This window comes from Aulonocara stuartgranti (assembly GCF_965226115.1).
Source record: "Aulonocara stuartgranti genome assembly, chromosome: 1".
Taxonomy (NCBI): Eukaryota; Metazoa; Chordata; class Actinopteri; order Cichliformes; family Cichlidae; genus Aulonocara; species Aulonocara stuartgranti.
In genome coordinates, this window is record NC_138939.1 from 2850265 (window position 1) to 2867177 (window position 16913).

The 16913-nt window shown below is 46.1% G+C and overlaps 3 protein-coding genes across 5 annotated transcripts in view; 1 reads left to right on the plus strand and 2 right to left on the minus strand.

Moving 5' to 3' along the window:
* LOC309709147 (uncharacterized protein) overlaps positions 1-3597 on the minus strand; it is a 51112-nt gene extending 47515 nt beyond the window's left edge. The window contains exons 1-2 of one of the 3 annotated variants that reach the window (XM_082537638.1): positions 1891-2082; positions 1709-1792 (exon numbers count right to left, since the gene is read on the minus strand). Coding sequence is in view for 1 of the 3 variants with exons in the window: in XM_082537636.1 (XP_082393762.1) it covers positions 2849-2864 (16 nt within the window). In the remaining 2 variants the exon portion in view is untranslated. The other 2 variants (XM_082537637.1, XM_082537636.1) reach the window with 2 other exon arrangements.
* A 2165-nt stretch (positions 3598-5762) lies between these two features.
* On the plus strand, positions 5763-9978 carry cog8 (component of oligomeric golgi complex 8). Its single transcript, XM_082537687.1, has 5 exons — positions 5763-6283; positions 6745-6952; positions 7489-8313; positions 8400-8568; positions 9102-9978. The coding sequence occupies exons 1-5, from the start codon at positions 5955-5957 to the stop codon at positions 9359-9361; spliced, it is 1791 nt and encodes a 596-aa protein (XP_082393813.1). The 5' UTR covers positions 5763-5954; the 3' UTR covers positions 9362-9978.
* Positions 9979-11099: 1121 nt separating this feature from the next.
* Positions 11100-16802, minus strand: LOC309709195 (RNA-binding protein NOB1-like). The gene is given in 11 exon segments (XM_082537716.1): positions 11100-11696; positions 11699-11714; positions 11854-11998; positions 12807-12904; positions 13047-13286; positions 13891-14031; positions 15309-15449; positions 15530-15601; positions 15845-15978; positions 16047-16179; positions 16691-16802. Coding segments are annotated over 11 exon segments (1440 nt in total). The 5' UTR covers positions 16760-16802; the 3' UTR covers positions 11100-11445.
* Positions 16803-16913: the final 111 nt, after the last annotated feature.

The window sequence follows — 16913 nt, forward strand, 5'->3', positions numbered from 1 at the left end:
AAGAACACAACCGTGGTTTTTTTTATAGATGCATTTCAAAGACAGCCTTAGCAGAAACAGCTGTGACTGTGTACGATCAAAAGCTAACTGCAAATGTTCGAAAACCATGTCGATACCAGGGTACCAGATTATTACCACAATTAATCATCTGCGTAAAAATAGGCAGTTGCACTTAGATTTTGTCCCACAGCACTGACATAAATAGTAAATAACGCAGGTCCCAAGACAGAAACCTGTGGCACTCCATCAGTCACATTTAAAAAACTGGAAGAGAGACCATTAAACTGCACACACTGCTTATGGTGAGAAAGGTGCTTAGCTTGGTCTGAACGGCCCTTTTCCAATAACCTCTGACATAAAACCCCACGATCAACAGTGCCGGAGGCTTTCGATCAATAAAAAGAGGGGTGCAGTATTTCTTTGCTTCCAGGGCCTCGTAGATATCATTGAGAACTTTAAATTTTAAACCTTTAAGTTACAGTACTGGAGAGATAAAATATCATTTTCATTCTGATAGCTCTAAGGTTGATTATTCCTCAGCCATTAAAGAATCTCAGCTAAAATACAGAGTTTGCAGATTGGTTCATATTATTACCATCCAAGAATCATCACCTTTCAGGAGGGCAGTACAAAGGCACACTGGGATCTCTGCTGAAGTGTTCAGTTGTATGGAAAGATTAAAAATATAAGACGCTGGCTCATCTATGATGCTTGCAAGCAGACGCAAGAAAAACGGAGACAGACTGTCTGGACCGGTGACTTTTTAATGTTAATGCTCTTCAAAGCTGTCAGAGAGAGAATTTATAGTCTGCCAAAGCGTCCCAGGGACTTTGAGACTGTCAGTGGTTAAGATCAGAAAGTGATCACATTTGGATTTCCTAATAGAAGCAGCGAAGCTATTACGCAGCTGCCAAACCTTAGCCATTGGCATCAGTGTCGGACTTTCTTGAAGCTGCTCAGGGCTGCTTCCTGTCCCGCCCTTTCACTCTGACCTGGCTAAAAGCAGCATGTTTGTCCACAAGGCAGATAAAACTCTCAGAGTAATATTTACAAGCTAAGTTAACACCGTCCATCAATGTAAAACTGACCCAATGTAAATTCATGAAGTCGTGACAAAAGGCTTGCTCATGTAAAAGCTTTAAATTTCTGTTTGTGATGATGCTCAGAGCATGAAACTGTTCCTCGCAGCACCAACCACGCAGCGATCAGTCAAGTCGCTGGTAAAAACTGCTGTGGAGAAATGATGTGGCACATTAATCAAAGATGATTTATCTGGGGAATAAGGTGTGTGGGGCTTTAGTCATTTGTGTTAGATTAAAAACAGTGTGCCTTAAAATAATCAGACACAGGAGAAAACCGATCCCAATTAAAATCACCTACCAGAATGATTTCATTATAATAGCTGAGCCAAAGAGGAGAACGTGCCAGGGTCAAAGTCAACAGCAGTTAAAGACCTAGCTTTATAAAAAACTGTCACACTTCTGCCTTTCTGAGGCTGCTTGAGCGATAAATTTTAAATCCATAAATTCCCACATCTCACGTCTCAGAAACAATTATTCATTTGGCACTACCTCCGGTGCTTGCATGTTAACCTTTCCACTCGTCTCTCTCATTGTGTGAATGAGAGTGAGACGAGTGGCACGTTATCCTCTTCGGTTCAGCTATTTTCCTCCTACTGACTTTCATTCCTCTTGTGTTCAGAGCATACCTCGACCTGCTCCCACTGCAGCTCACGGTGTCATCTGCAAACATCACGATCCACAGAGACTCCTGCCTGGCCTCGTCTATCAGCCTGTCCCCATCACCACAGCAAACAAGAAGGGGCTCAGAGGAGATCCCTGATGTAATCCCACCCCCATCTTGAACCCATCTGTCATTCCTACCACACACCTCACCACTGTCTCTCTCCGTCCTCATACATGTCCTGCACCACCCTCACATCCTTCTCTGCTACTCCCGACTTCCTCATGCAGTACCACAGTTCATCTCGTGATCCATAAAGACACGGTGCAGATACATCATCAACAACCTCAAAGCAACCGCACAATTCAAACTCCTTGAATTTTTTTCTTAAATAACATAATTCTTCACCTGCAAACACAAGATTTCACAAATGAACAAACAGAATAAATCTTGTTTGGTGTTATCAGGTGATGTCGGTTGGTGTCTGATATTCATTTCCTGCTATAACAAAAGTCTCCCAAATATGGGATAAATAAGATATTTCTCATCCTCATCAGCACCTTCATCTACATCCAAACTGTTAGATAATATCTATTTTTCTAACACAAAAATAATACTTAAAATCTGCAAGAACCTTCATGTGTTACTGTCTGCAGACTGAAGCGAACATTTCTGTTCCGCTTTATGGAAACTGGCGCATTTTTCTCAGATCATAACGTGTATGAAAACACCGGTAAACTAACTGAGCAGTGCTGTTGTGGTCAGGAGTGTTTGCTCTGCTCTCCTGGAGCTTCAGCTAACTTCAGGTAATCTCATTAAGGTTCTTCATTAAGCTCATTAAACCACAGACGAGCTCATGTTCAGACTAACACAGCAGAGGAGGTCCGTCTGCTCCCCACTTTAACCCGTTAACTCTGACTCTGTGGCGGGTGTTCCAGATCAACTGGCGTTTAGATCAACTGGCGTTTAGATCAACTGGCGTTTAGATCAACTGGCGTTGGTCGAACAGATGTGTGGCAGTCTTGCGTTTCAGGAGCTCCTACCGACAAACCAGCAAAAAAACGCCAAATGTGTCACCTGTGACACTTGTGAGGTTGTCTCAAACACACTCCGTCAGTCTTGATGCTGTTGAACAACAAAATGTTTAAAAATGTGGCGAGTTTACCTGGTGATATCCTCATGCGCGACGCGATCAACTGGCGTTTAGATCAACTGGCGTTTAGATCGCGAAAACAGCAAACAAGTATGTTGTTCACAGGACACAAAGAGTAAACGATCGTTTACTCTTTGTGTCCTGTGAACAACATCGGCGTGGTGTTACTTGTTTGCTGTTTTCGCGATCTAAACGCCAGTTGATCTAAACGCCAGTTGATCTAAACGCCAGTTGATCTGGAACACCGGTGCTGACCTAACCACCCGCCGTACCGAGCTCCGGGCTAACGTTAGCCGAACACTGAGGCCGGGCATCGGCGTCAGGAGCAGCGGCTCCCCGGCGGAACTTGGACCGAGCAGACGCAGTCTGGCGTTGGGGAGCTTACCTCGGTCTGTCGGTCACCGACGGACGGCTTAAAGTTGATCCGGTGAGACGGCGACAGCAACTTGTCGACGGTCCGTTTACTGCTCGGCTGCAGCTTAGCAACTGAATCACACACCTCACTTCCGGTGACGTCATTACCCTTTTCCCCCAAACAACTTTATTAACAAATACGCTTCGAAGTCATGACTGTAGAAAACGATCACTAGGTTGAACTTTTCAGTAGCGCCGTTAACTTAGCGGTATTTATCTTAAATTTCCATTTCTCCAGATTTGACATGTTTCTCTTTGTTTTTATTTTTGTTACGTTTGCCAAACTTTTCCCTTTTTCTCAAATCTTTTCTGGTAAATTTAGATTTTTTTCCTTATAATTTCTCCTAAATGCATCTTTTATTTTCTTGTGATTAAATATTTTCCCCCTCACATATCTGTCCCTTTTCTAAATTTGGTTTTTAGTTTCTCATAAACCTGGTTACCCGCCCCCTCTAAATTTGCCTCTAATGATTTAAGCTGCACTGAAAGAAAAGCAGCTTTGTAAGAAAATGAAAGCTATCTAAAATGACATTGTGTATTTACAAAACTAAAATAAAACTAAATTAATTAGGAAATTAATTCATTAGTTCAGGGCTGGATTGGGACAAAAAATCGGTCCGGGCATTTTGACTAGTGACCGGCCCACCAGGTATTACAGGAAAAGCCATAAAGCCTTTGAATGAAAACAAACGCTGTTGTGACAGTGATGTACAGTCTTGTTGGTATATGTAGGATTTCTATACATTGTACATCAGATGAAAACTTTGGTTGTAAGATTCAGATAATTATTTATTAAAAGCGAGACATTTTAAATGAGAATAAGAAAGAAAAGTATTTCTTTGTGCCCCCCTCTCCCTGTTAATGCCCTACCTGCCCCCCTGGCAAAACTTTGCTAGACCCGCCCCTGCACAGTTACCAGCTGTCAGCTACATAAAAAAGGATCCTGGTGTTATTTGTCTCTCAGAAACAGTTGATAACTTCAACTCATTCATGTCACCTAAAAGGTAAACCTGTTTCTCCATCACCTGTTCAGCTCTGATGATCCAGTAAGAACATCTCCTGGTTTCATCTTCATGTTTCCCTCTCACATAACCAAACCGACATCATGACCAGCAGTTTTACAGCTGTGGCTCCAGCAAACATCAGCTGATACTAGAAATTAATATTAAATAAATTCTAACAACAGCTGATCCAGCTTAAACGTGCTGCTGTTGTTTAGCGCGACATCTGCTGGTTTCCTGTTTCTGGCGCAAAGTGGGCGATCAACAAACGAGAGAGAAAAGCCGATCAGTTGATCATTGATCAGTTTCATGATTGAATGAGCGAAGAAGAGGCAGCTAACAGCGTAAAGACGCAGAATAAATCCAGCTTTGTGTCTTTTTCATTATAGCTGAAGTCCGGGACAAACTGCGTCTCTTCTCAGCTCAACACGAAACGCGTAATATTTTCTCTGATGATTCCGTTTTTACAGGACGGTTGGCAACTCTACTAACTAACCTTATGAATAAAGTAAAGTTCACTATCAGTAACATCATAGCACCACCCAGCTGTATAGGAACTCTGTCAGTACAAGTTATTGTAACTGACTGTAAAAAGTCAGCAACATGAAAATAAACTCCACCTAAACTTGGTTTATATCTGACCCAGATAGACTGCAGCTCATAACTTCTTACCTGAAGTTCAGTTCACCTGACACTCGGACCGGCGGCCGCCTCGGGGCTCTCCTCCTCCTCCTGCCTCCCCTTTCCCTCATCCACCTGCTGGCCTCAGTGGGAGCTCCGCCATAGCCACCACCAAACAACTTCTTACACATCTGCCAGCATCTGGCCAATCCACCACCTTTCATTGTTTATACTGTTACAAACAAACAAAAAACCATCGGCCCATAAAAACGAAAAATCACCAAATGCCCGGTATGCCCATGGCCAGTCTATGCATTAGTTGTAATAACGTAATTCGTTTAAATTAATTTAGGCTATTTTTAGCCTCACTAGGCTTTGGTGCAGAGGTTCACTGAGAGGTTAACGAGTGTGTGTAATTTTTCTATTACAGTATCATATATACTTACTGTACTGTAATGTACTTAGAATATTATTATCATATTATTATACAGGTAAATCAGTATCCTAGTAATTATTCATATTGGTGTTGGTGATATTTGCAAAAACATTTAAACAGTCATAAATTAATTGTTGGCCTGTAATCTGTGAAAAAAGTGTTAGACATCTCTCTCATGAATAATTCATTCACTTTCCACAAAAAAAAGAGAAATCCTATCTCAAGGCAGAAGCTGCCTTGATAATAGCTGAGTTATCAGTTTTTAGCAACAGAAATGTCTTTTTCCTGAGAGACGTGGCCAACAAATGTAACGTCACAGTTATAGAAACATGATTTAAGTGACCAAAAAGGACAAAATAGATATAATAACTCAATAAATCAGAGTCACAAATATATTCTATGTATTTCATATATACCTATTATAGTATACAGTCAAAACAAAACAAAAACAAAGAAACTTCGGAAATGACTTTTTGGCACAACACCGGCAGGTGGCAGTATTTCACCTTTAAGCTTTTTTGACACGCGTCAGAAGGAGAAGAAGAAGAACCGGGACGTGTTCGTCAGCACTGGATGTTCCGGTTGTTTACAACCAGGAAATCTGTCAGTTTGTGAACCGGGACTCCGTGAACCTGCAGCGGTAAACATGGCGGCGGTGGACGTGGAGGATGAGAGCATCCTGGCGTCCATCTTTAAGGACAGCTTCCCGGACAGCTGGAGGGACAACCCGGACTTCGCGGCCTACCTGTCGGAGCTCAGCTCCTTCGGGGTGGAGAAGCTGGGTCGGGAGCCGGAGAGGCTGGCGGAGGAGCGGGCTCAGATCCTGCAGCAGACCCGGGAGCTGGCCTTCTCCAACTACCAGACCTTCATCCGCACCGCCGACTGCACCGAGCACATCTACCGGGACTTCGGGCGGGTGGAGAGCAGCGTGTCCCGGCTGCTGGACAAGCTGCCCCGCTTCGGAGAGAATTGCAGGTCGGTGGCTCCCTGTGGAGGGGATGTCAGCAGGAGGAAACTGGGGTCTATAAAAGTGTCATCATTTACTGTTAGGTTAATAAAAACTTTAGATATTTTTTAAAAAGCACACAGGATGAACTGATCAAGGAGAGAGATGCAGATTATTATTATTGTAGCTCACTGTAGGATCACAAAGTGAATAACTTAGTTATTTTCTTAGGAATATGCCACAGAAGGTGAATTGACTGGGAATAAAACAGCAGCAGATTAATTTCCCTTGAGCTGGCTCGTCAGCCTCCTTTCAGAATAAAAAACAGGCAGCCAGACTTTAGCCACAACCAGAACAAAACTACAGACTGGGAACATTAATGAAAGATAATAAAAGGTTCTTAGAGCTATAAAGTGTTACGTGTTACACATAGTTGTGTTTTTGCTGTTGTGCTGTCTCTCTGAGCTTTGGGGGCTCATTTTGTTTTCAGGCACTTCATGAAAGAGGCGGAGGAGATCGGAGCAAGCCGCCGGATGAACAGCCTCACTCTGAACCGCCACACGGAGATCCTGGAGATTCTGGAGATTCCTCAGCTCATGGACACCTGCGTCCGCAACGGCTACTACGAAGAGGCTCTGGAGCTGGCGGCATACGTGAAGAGGCTGGAGAAGAAACACTCGTCGCTGCCCGTCATCCAGGTGAGTCCAGACCAGGCTGACCAAAAAGCGGGTGTGTTTGGGGTTTTTTTACTGCCTGAATGAAACTCTAAATGTTATTTAGGAAAATGAACTGTTAGGGCTAAATAAACGTTACTTTTCTTTGATTTTCTGTCGTGTGATGTTGGAGAAAAAATGTTCAAATAAACAATTACACGTGTGAAGAGAATTAAAGAGCTCAGGCTCCAGACCGCTCTGAATACTCAGTTTTCTTTTGTTACGTGCACAGCTAACAAGCTCTGGGTGTTGCCCCTCAGCAGGCTTCCAGGTGTTGGCCAGCTGGAATAAAGCAGGCTTTCAGAGAAGGTGAAAAAGCTAAAATGTGACTGCGGGAGGTTGTTGATGGGGCTCAGGTTCAGGTACAGGCTGGAAATCGCTAGTTTAAACTCTAAATTGACAAAAACTGGAGAAAAACAGTTGAGAAACTTTCTCTTTGCTGAGATATAAAACAGAAAAGGTCACTGTGGAGAACATCTAATGTTTCGGCTCCTCTAACCTTTGACCTTCTCCATCTTTAGGGTATCGTGCGTGAAGTGCGTCAGTCGGCTCAGCTGATGCTCAACCAGCTGTTGCAGCAGCTCCGCAGCAACTCCCAGCTTCCCGTGTGCCTCCGCGTCATCGGTTACCTGCGGCGTATGGACGTGTTCACGGAGGCGGAGCTGCGGGTGAAGTTCCTGCAGGCTCGCAGCACTTGGCTGCACTCCATCCTCGCCGCCATCCCTGAAAACGATGCTTACTTTCACATCACCAAGACCATCGAGGCCTGCAGGGTGCACATGTTTGACATCATCACCCAGTACAGAGCCATCTTCTCTGACGAGGACCCGCTAGTGCCCCCCGCCGGTGGGCTCATGGCTGTGAACGAGGGCGCCATCTTCCACGGCTGGGTGGTGCACAAGGTGGCAGAGTTCCTGGAGACCTTAGAGAGGGACCTGCAGCGGGGTGTGGGCAGCCGCCTGGACTCCCTGCTGGGTCAGTGCATGTACTTCGGTTTGTCCTTCAGCAGGGTGGGGGCGGACTTCCGCGGGCAGCTGGCGCCCATGTTCCAGCGGGTGGCGGTGGACACGTTCCGCGGAGCCGTGAAGGAGGCGGTGGAAAAGTTCCAGGAGGACATGAACCTGTACACCCTCATCGCCCTGCCCTCAGTGCTGGCAGGGACCATCCCCGTCGTAGCCCCCGCCCCGCAGCCCGGCACCCTGCAGCCCCCAATGTCCCTGCTGGACTTCCAGCCGCTCGCCTGCTTTCTCAACAACATCCTGACCGCCTTCAACGACCTCCGCCTCTGCTGCCCCATCGGAGTGGTGGAGAATGTCACCAAATGCCTGGAGGAAGCCCTGAAGATGGTGAGCAGCTGGATCTTTGGTGTAATCTGGGTTAAAGTCAGACTGATGCTGGATTAACAGCTGCTGACGGTGTCGTTTTTTGTCAGGTGACCCGTCAGATTCTGGTGTTTCACCGGGCGGAGGAGACGGCCTTCAGCAGCCGGGAGAAGGAGCTGTTTATTCAGTTCTGCTGTGCGTACGCTGAAGACCTGCTGCCCTTCCTGAACCGCTGCCTGCAGGTCCTGTTTCCACCGGCTCAGCTCGCTCTCATCCTGGGTGAGGACTCGCAGCAACGTCTGAGTTTGTTTCTTCGTTTAAAACGGACGCGGTGATGCTGAAGACGTTTAACGACGGGCCTGGAAGTGAAGCCGTTATTCCAATAATGCGGTCTCAGTTTAAACTGTTGTCCTTGCGTTGTTGTTCTTGTTGGTCACCTTCGGTCTCGGGCTGGAAACCGCATGAACGTACATGGTAGACTGTACATAAAAGATGGGCGTAGCCACTGGGACATTTGTGAAACCATGGTCTGAATTTGGAGTAATGACCGCTTCAGCCTGTAGGGGGCACTAATAAAACCACAAAATCACCACACAAGCTTTTTTTGTGTAGTAAAGTTAAACTTTTGGTCCAATCAGTCAATGAGAAGAAAACTTCACAAAATTAGTTTAAAAGAGAAAAAATCTTTAACCTCTTTTTCTTTTTTTGCCCTGGACTCTCTTCTCAAAGTTATTCTTTGTAATGGCTAAAATAGCTTAAGAAGTGCTGAGCAGCAGAGTTTGGTCTGAATCAAATCTGTTGTCTCTCCGCAGGTGTTCCTCCCACCCAGCTGCACAAGTACGGCCATCTGGGCTCCATCGACCTCGCCACAGTCCTCGAGCCTCTGGACTTCCTGCTTCCTCAGAAGGAGCCGCCGGTGCCAGAGGTCGACATTACGGCAGAATTGAGCAGCCTGACGTTTGACATGGAGCCCAAAGAACCGGCGCCGACCCCATCCGATGTCAGAGACTCCAAACCCGGAGCTGAACTGACAAAGACAGAGTTTAAAGAGCCGAAGCAGGACGAGGAGTGAAGGCGAGGAAACGCTGGCTCTAAACTGTATCCTGTGACGGACATCTGTCAAAACTGAAGCATTAAAATATTTTTATATATGTGAGAAAAAGGCTTTAATGGTGACATTTCTTCTCTTATTTAAAGGTTTACTCACTAACGTAGAAGGAAAATAAGCAAATAGTTTAGTTTGCTTCTTTTTCCATCGATGATGGAGTCCACCTGATTTTAACTCTGCTCCCGGAGATCTTCAGCTCGTTCTCGTCCTTTAAGAAGGAAAAACTGAATGTTTGTGTTTTCCTGGTAACGTGTCAGAAATGTGAGAAAACCAAAAGTTTGGTTTATTATAGGAAAGTCCTGAAGGGCAGAAACTGACTCTGCATTTTCATCCAGCGTCGGCCTCATCTTTGAGCTTTTTCTGCTGAGGCAGCTGGGAGTTGTAGTCCGTCAGCTGGGAGTTGTAGTCCGTCAGCTGGGAGTTGTAGTCCGTCAGCTGGGAGTTGTAGTCCGTCAGCTGGGAGTTGTAGTCCGTCAGCTGTGTCTGATTTACATGGTGGGTTTGTTAAACTGTCTGGACACTTAAATCTTTCACTTTGATTCAAAGATTCATTGGAAATCAATAAAGATCAATTATATTGACGAGTCAGTCTCATGTTTAAAGGAGCGTACTGCAGTTTCTGCACAGTCACGGTCAGTCTGAGCTGATCTCCACCTGTCTGGAATATCTGAAGATAAACTCAAGGATCTCCACCTTCACAGATCTACAGGTGAGCACCTCGTGGACGCTACTTCCACCAACTAACAGCCTTACTACACCTGCCTGTTAGGTCTTATTTTCCTGTTTAAAAATATAAACCTTCCAGTGATCATGTTCTCCCTCTGCGTCGTGTTTGAATCGTTGGTTTTTGTGTAATTTTACTGTCAGACGGCGACGGGACAATTCAATGATGTAATGCTGTGTTACCATAGAAACACAGCATTTCTGGCACAACTTCAGTGACTCACAAGGTGCAACGAGAAGATAAAGGCATAAAAGGTCCAGCACTATGCGGCACACAGTGGTGTTACCGTTTAACCACACGCCAAAGCATGAAATTGTAATCAATAATAAAGTTTATTTATGTCGAACATGTGGCCCTCGGCCCCAGAGGCAGCCCACTGAAGGGTCACGTTTGGTCCGGCTTTACAAAGTGAAAACTGCAGAGAAGTCGGTTTGCGTTTTTCAGTGCAGGACCCCGACGTTACAGGACAGTTAGAAATGTTTCTCATGATGATGTTTTTATCATAAAGATGTAAAATACTGAAGATCAGCCATAAACACTGAGCTGGAAACTATAACGTAGTTCAAGCAGACTCGCTGTGAAAGGTTTCACTGCTCTCTAAAACAAATATTTTAATAAGAATATTACGTCTGGCAAAATTTGAAGGAAGGAGGATTTACACCTTAGTCGTTGTTTAAACCCTGAACCTGATGTGCACCTGCACGCTGTAGCCGTGTAACCCAGAGTGACCGTTATTGGTCCGTTCAGTACTGCCGTTTGCTCTTACAGATGTTCATCCACCTCTGCCATCCTTCATCTAATCGACTGGAGGAGAAACGTCTCCAGCAGCGAGTGTTTAGGAGCAGAGCTTTATTTCTTCCTTCTTCACTCACAGAAATCCTGATATGTAGCAGAATCTCTGTATCACGTCGCCGCCCTGCAGACCGAGCGCGCTCCTGCCTCTGTGGTGGAGGTAATGAGCAGAAACAGACACCGATGTGAAATTTCACACACTTTTAATGTATTTATTATTCTGGCTCGTTCCATAAGGGATGCTATGTAATCTGTAATAATCTGGAGCTGGTATTGTTAGAGTCACTCGTGCTGCCAGCAGTTAATTCGCCCGTGTGTCGCCGAGTGTCGACTTCCTCTGGCTGTCACGCGCGTCTCTTCTGCTTTGAACACCGTGTTTAGAGCTGTAGTTAATCCTCATGTCTTGGATGTCTGACTGTCCATGAACGCACCAGAAGACCTGGTGAGTTAATCTGTCGCACGTGAGCCGATGGATGATTTGGGAAATGACGGTCCGGTCCTTTAATTTAAACACGATGCATGCTCGCCATCTTTACTTCTTCTTGATGAACTTCCTGCGGGTGGCGTTGGGGTTGGCCCGCCTCCTGCCGCCGCCACACTGGCCGTCTCTGATCTGCAGGTTGGCGGCTCGGCTGTAGATGTCGTTCTCACAGAACGGCGACGCTCCGGCCACGTAGTCCGGGTTGAAGACATCGGTCTTCTGGCGAGCCTTCCGGGAGAGCCTCTGCTGGGGGAAGCGCTGGTCCTCCACCAGCTGGGGGTTGGTGGAGTGTTTCCCCCCTGAGGCAGAGGCAGCGTGTGCTGAAACACAAGACGGCAGCGGTCATGTTTAGGACGTTTAGACCCGACTCAGGCAGAACTGAAGCAGTCTGAAAAAACGATTTACGCTGCAGATGCGAACGCAGAGTCATTTTAGAAGTGATAAAACGCCGCGTCTCACCCGGAGCCCTCTGGGGTTCAACACTTTGGGGTTTTTGGAGAAATGCATCTGCATGCTGCCATCCTCGTTCACCGTCACCGCCAGCTTCTTCAGGGTTCTGTTCCCGCAGTGAGGACAGAAAGCTTTGTTCATGTCGCTCGTCGTCCTGGAATCGAAACATTTAACAGGTCAATGCTCCTGGACGGGCAACCCCTCGCTTTATTCTCCTTACAGCCTCTAAGAACAGGACAGGTCACTAACATCTGTCCGTCTGAGGAACATCTGTCCTCTCATGTTAGGTTTGTTCCAACCCTGCACTCCACGCTCCATCGTTCTGATCCACTTTAACATCTGTGCTTTTTCTTAAAGCAGGCGTGGGCGAACTCCAGGCCTCGAGGGCCGGAGTCCTGCAGGTTTTAGATCCAACACAGCTGATTTAAATGTCTAAATGACCTCCTCAACATGTCCTGAAGTTCTCCAGAAACCAGGTAATGAACTAATCATGTGATTCAGGTGTGTTGACCCAGGGTGAGATCTAAAACCTGCAGGACGCCGGCCCTCCCACCCCTGGTGTAGAGCCACTTTAATGGATTATATTCAGATTTTTACATGATGTTTTATTTTGACCTTATTTACATCTGTATCTCTGGAGCACCTTTATTATATTTTTCTATGTAAGCATCATTTTTACTGTGTTTTATTATTTTTATTTTAACCTACTCAAGCAGCAATTTAATACATTTATTTATTTATTTTATTCCTTTCATTGACTTTGTCCATTTTATTTATGTATTAATTTATCTTTATTCTTTTAATAAAGCAGTCCTGACATTTTCACTTGTTCAGCACCTTTATTCTACTCTTGATATAAATTTAAATGTTTTAAATGTCGTGTTTTGTATTTTTCGCTGGAACGGATTCGAGCTGCCTCCCTTTCAGCCTGAAGAGGTTTTGTTAACTTTGTTCGGACTCACTTGAAGCAGGCGTGACATCTCAGGATGTAGTTCCTCGCCTGCTTGATCAGCATCCCGTTCACAGAGAGAACGTGAAGTCCGATCTGAATGAGAACGTTCTGGGACACAGACAGCGAAAGCTTTTTGAAGTCCGGCGTAAAGCAGGAGAATATTTATTCACGCAGCGGTTTACTGAAACCATTCACACAAACCTTTAGACAGAAGGTGAAAAACAGCGAATGCACCGTCTGCATCCGTTACCTGCATGGCGAAGTCGGTGGTGAGACAGCCGACTTTGATGTCAGCTGGAGCCGTCCAATCAGCGGAGTCCATTTTCACCTCTTTGATGTTACCGGGAGTGATCCATCCTCCTCCATCGTCATCGTCCTCCTCGTCATCTTCGTCATCAGGCTCGTTCTCTTTGTCCTCGTCGTCCGATTGGCCCGCCGACGCCCTTTGCTCCGCCCTCTCCTCTGTCTGTGGTGATTCGTTGCCCTCTTTCTGTAAACAAACATCATCATCATCATCATCATCATCACTGCAGTCTGACAGGTGACAGAAGTTATGACTCAGTGAGAGATGTAAAATTCCTCCTTTGTCTCCTTGCTTCCTCTCACATGCATCCTTTCCTACGGGGAGATGTTGAGGAGGAAACCCTGTTTATCCCACGCCATCAACGTCAGGAACGTTTTCCACACGATTCACTATTTACACATTACAAGAATAAGACCTCAGATCACACTTGAACTACTTTTTCTCTTGAAATGTGCTGCAGGAGGTGGAGGTGGTGGGCATGCACATGAAGTTCAGAGGCTGCAACACAACAACAGAAATAAAAGGGTAATGCACTGATGCACTAGAGTCTGACTGGCGTGTGAAACCATGCAAACACAAAGACGCCTGCAGCCCTCAAAGTCTCATGGAGGCTCCTTTAAATATGAACGAGGTCTCCTGCAAACTGCAGCCGGTCACACTCAGCCACAAGCGCTCACTGAGGGGCTGAACCGAGGCTCAGAGGAACACAAAGGATTATTCTGAACTGTGAATCATGCAAAGCTGCTCTACGAGACTCCCAGCATGAAAACATTCTTCCCTTTCAACTCACCAGTAAACCCAGCAGCTCATCGCTGAAGGTCAGGAGCGGATCCCTCCAGAACAGAAAGCTGCTGAACTGGTCTCCGTCCGAAGTCGTCCGTGTGTCCGCTTGTTTCTGTCCGCCGCTCGATTTTAAACCCTCCGCTGGACCCTGACAGAGCAGCAGCGATAACACACATGCTGTGTTTACGTGCACAACCTGGAGACACAATCTCTTTTCCAACAACACGGCACCCAACTCCATTCATCCACCCATGCCTCCGTCCATCCATCCACCCATGCCTCCATCCATCTGTCTGTCCATCCATCCTTAGTGGCCGGGGAAAACAGATGTTCCTCTCTTCAGACATTTTCTCGGGAATTTCCACCCAGCTGCGAGCTTTAACCTCTCCAGTGTGTCCTGGTTCTGTCCTGGGTGAAACAGTTAACCTGCAGCGCTGCAGGTTTTCTGGTCGGACCCCCAAAGCACCCTAGCTGGCTCCCTTCAGTGTGGAGGACTAACAACCACTGCACGATGTTCCAAACCAGTTCCACATGTTTTCACAGGAAAAAACCCAGTAAAGACACAGCACCACAAAACCTCTGTGCTCAGAGGTGGAACCACGCCACTGGCTGTGGGAGGGGACAGACATTCACACATGCAGCTCACAGAGTCCGTCCTCCATGATTTTATTCTGTGGATGTTACTTTAAACTCTGCTTCTTTGGTCTTAGAACAGTCAGAATAATGGAGCTGGTTTCATCAGTGGCAGAGAGATTGTGTATGTGTTTGTAACAAAGGCAGCTCGGCTCGGTTTCTGAAGCTTCTCGCCTGTTTTCTACGATCGCTTTAAGACACGTTCACAGAGGAAAGGTTCTGAGCATTGAAACTATCTGTGCAAACACAGACGTCTGTGTCAGCAGAGGGATTTAAAACCCTCTGAGGAAGTCATTACAGCGAGAGTCGGTGAGACTGTGAGGTCCAGGTGCTCCTCGTCCTCTCGCCACGGCATGAAGTCTCAGACCGTCACTTATCGTGCTTTTAACGTTTGTCGCATCAAAAATACAAAAGAATAGAAAAAGTCTGAGGAAATGAAGACGAGCTCCGAAACAACATCAGAACAAAGCTCAAAATTGTGTATTTTAAAAACTAAGCACAGACGAAGGTCAGCAGAAGGTACATCGTCAGATTTTCCCCAATTTTAACTGACAGCGTAAAGAAACGAGAGATTTACAAGAAAGGAAATAACTTTTTTAAACACTTTGAAAGGAGTCGAGTATTTCTGCCTGTGACGTTCAGATTCTCCTAAATCTCTCAAGTTTGGTTTCCTGATTAAAATAATTTCACATTATGAGGAAAAGATGCAAAAATTAAACGACAGAAACTTCTAAAGCTACTGTCTCAAAACATCTACGATCGAACCAAACAGAGCTGTGTTTCTTTCCTCACCAGTAAACCCAGCAGCTCGTCATCGATGGCCGGCAGCGGCTCCCTCCAGAACTGGAAGCTGTTGAACTCATCGCCGTTGGTCTCGTTCGGCGTCTTCTTTTCCGTCTCCGTCTGTTGGACAATCGTGCTGTCCGCAGGTTTCTGAAGACGCAAACACAAAGTGAGAAAACGTTCCTGTCTGCACGCCGGCCTGACGGCTGACACAAGCGTCCGACTCTCACCTTGGAAGGAAAGTGGAACCCGGCGACGTTCATCGGAGTCTCGGGGTGGCGCTGCGTGCTCTGAATGTTCACCTGGATCAGAAAATAACCAGAGGAGTCTGAGTTTATCACAGTGTGGAGTTAAACTTCTACGTGTCTGCTGTACAGAGTCAAGAATAGAATAGAATAGAACAACCCTTTATTGGGATTGTACAACCAAAGTATGGGTGCAATGAACACGCGAGGCTAACTGCACAGGAGTAAAAATATACATAAATATTAAACACATTAGGAATAAACAGCAAACAGGAGCGCCAGTCTGTGTGCTGCAGGTACCTTAACCTCCGGCTCCTTCCTCAGGTGCTGCGAGCCCACGTTCTCCAGCTCCAGCTGGTAGGTCAGAGCCAGGACTTTGATGTCGGTGGCTGAGAGACTCGGATAGTCCCCGGTCTTCTTGGAGAACTCTGTCACTGAAAACAGACACCAGGATGTTAAATCACACCTTTACAAGAGGTTTGGGATTCAGACGCCCGCTCACCGTGTCTGATGTGCTCTGGATGAGGTTCCTTAAAGTGCAGCTGGTACGGCAGGAAGGCCAGGCTCCTCCTGGTGGGCTTGTCTCGGATCTCTTCCACCACATCTTTCAGGGTGTAGATATTCCTGCCGATTTCCTACCAAATAAAACCAACAGAGTGAGATAACATCGGGAAGCTTCAGCCTCATCTTTATCGTGGCAGCAGCCAGAATTCATTTTTTTAATGCGCTTCAAGCTAAAATCTTTATTAAAGTTCCAGTGAATATTTATTTTACTAAACACGGTTTTTTTCTCCTTTAACAGTCTGAGAACAGAGACCAGATCCGGACCAAAAACCTGTCCATCTACGTTTAAACCTGAACTACAGCATCCGGTGATGCTTTGAACACCATTGATCCAGATCTCCTTTCTCTGGACGACATTAAAGATCCGGGACCAGATGAACACATTTAACTCAGTTTTATGGTCCTGGATCATTTATTGTCCCTGTGAAAGCAGAAGACGATCCGGTTTCTCGGTTTGTTGTCGGGGACCTGTTGGCCTCCAGCTCCACGCTGAGTCCTCTCCCCCCGGTCTCTGAAGCCCCTCTCCCGGGTCAATCACACCCTCACAACCCGGTCCACCTGTATCAGGAGGGACAGACTCACCTGGAGAGGAGCTTTCCTTAAAAACGCTCCTGCATCTGCGACAACATGCTCTACCAGGGTGGTCGCCATCTTGGTTTGGCGAACAGCAGCGGGAGCGACCAATCAGAAGAGAGGGGAAACACTCGTGACACGTAGAAGCCGAAAACACGTCATTCATGTGGGAAAGTTGAACTTAACCATTAAAGTTGTTTTTAAAAAAGTGAAACGTTTGTTTTCTTATTTA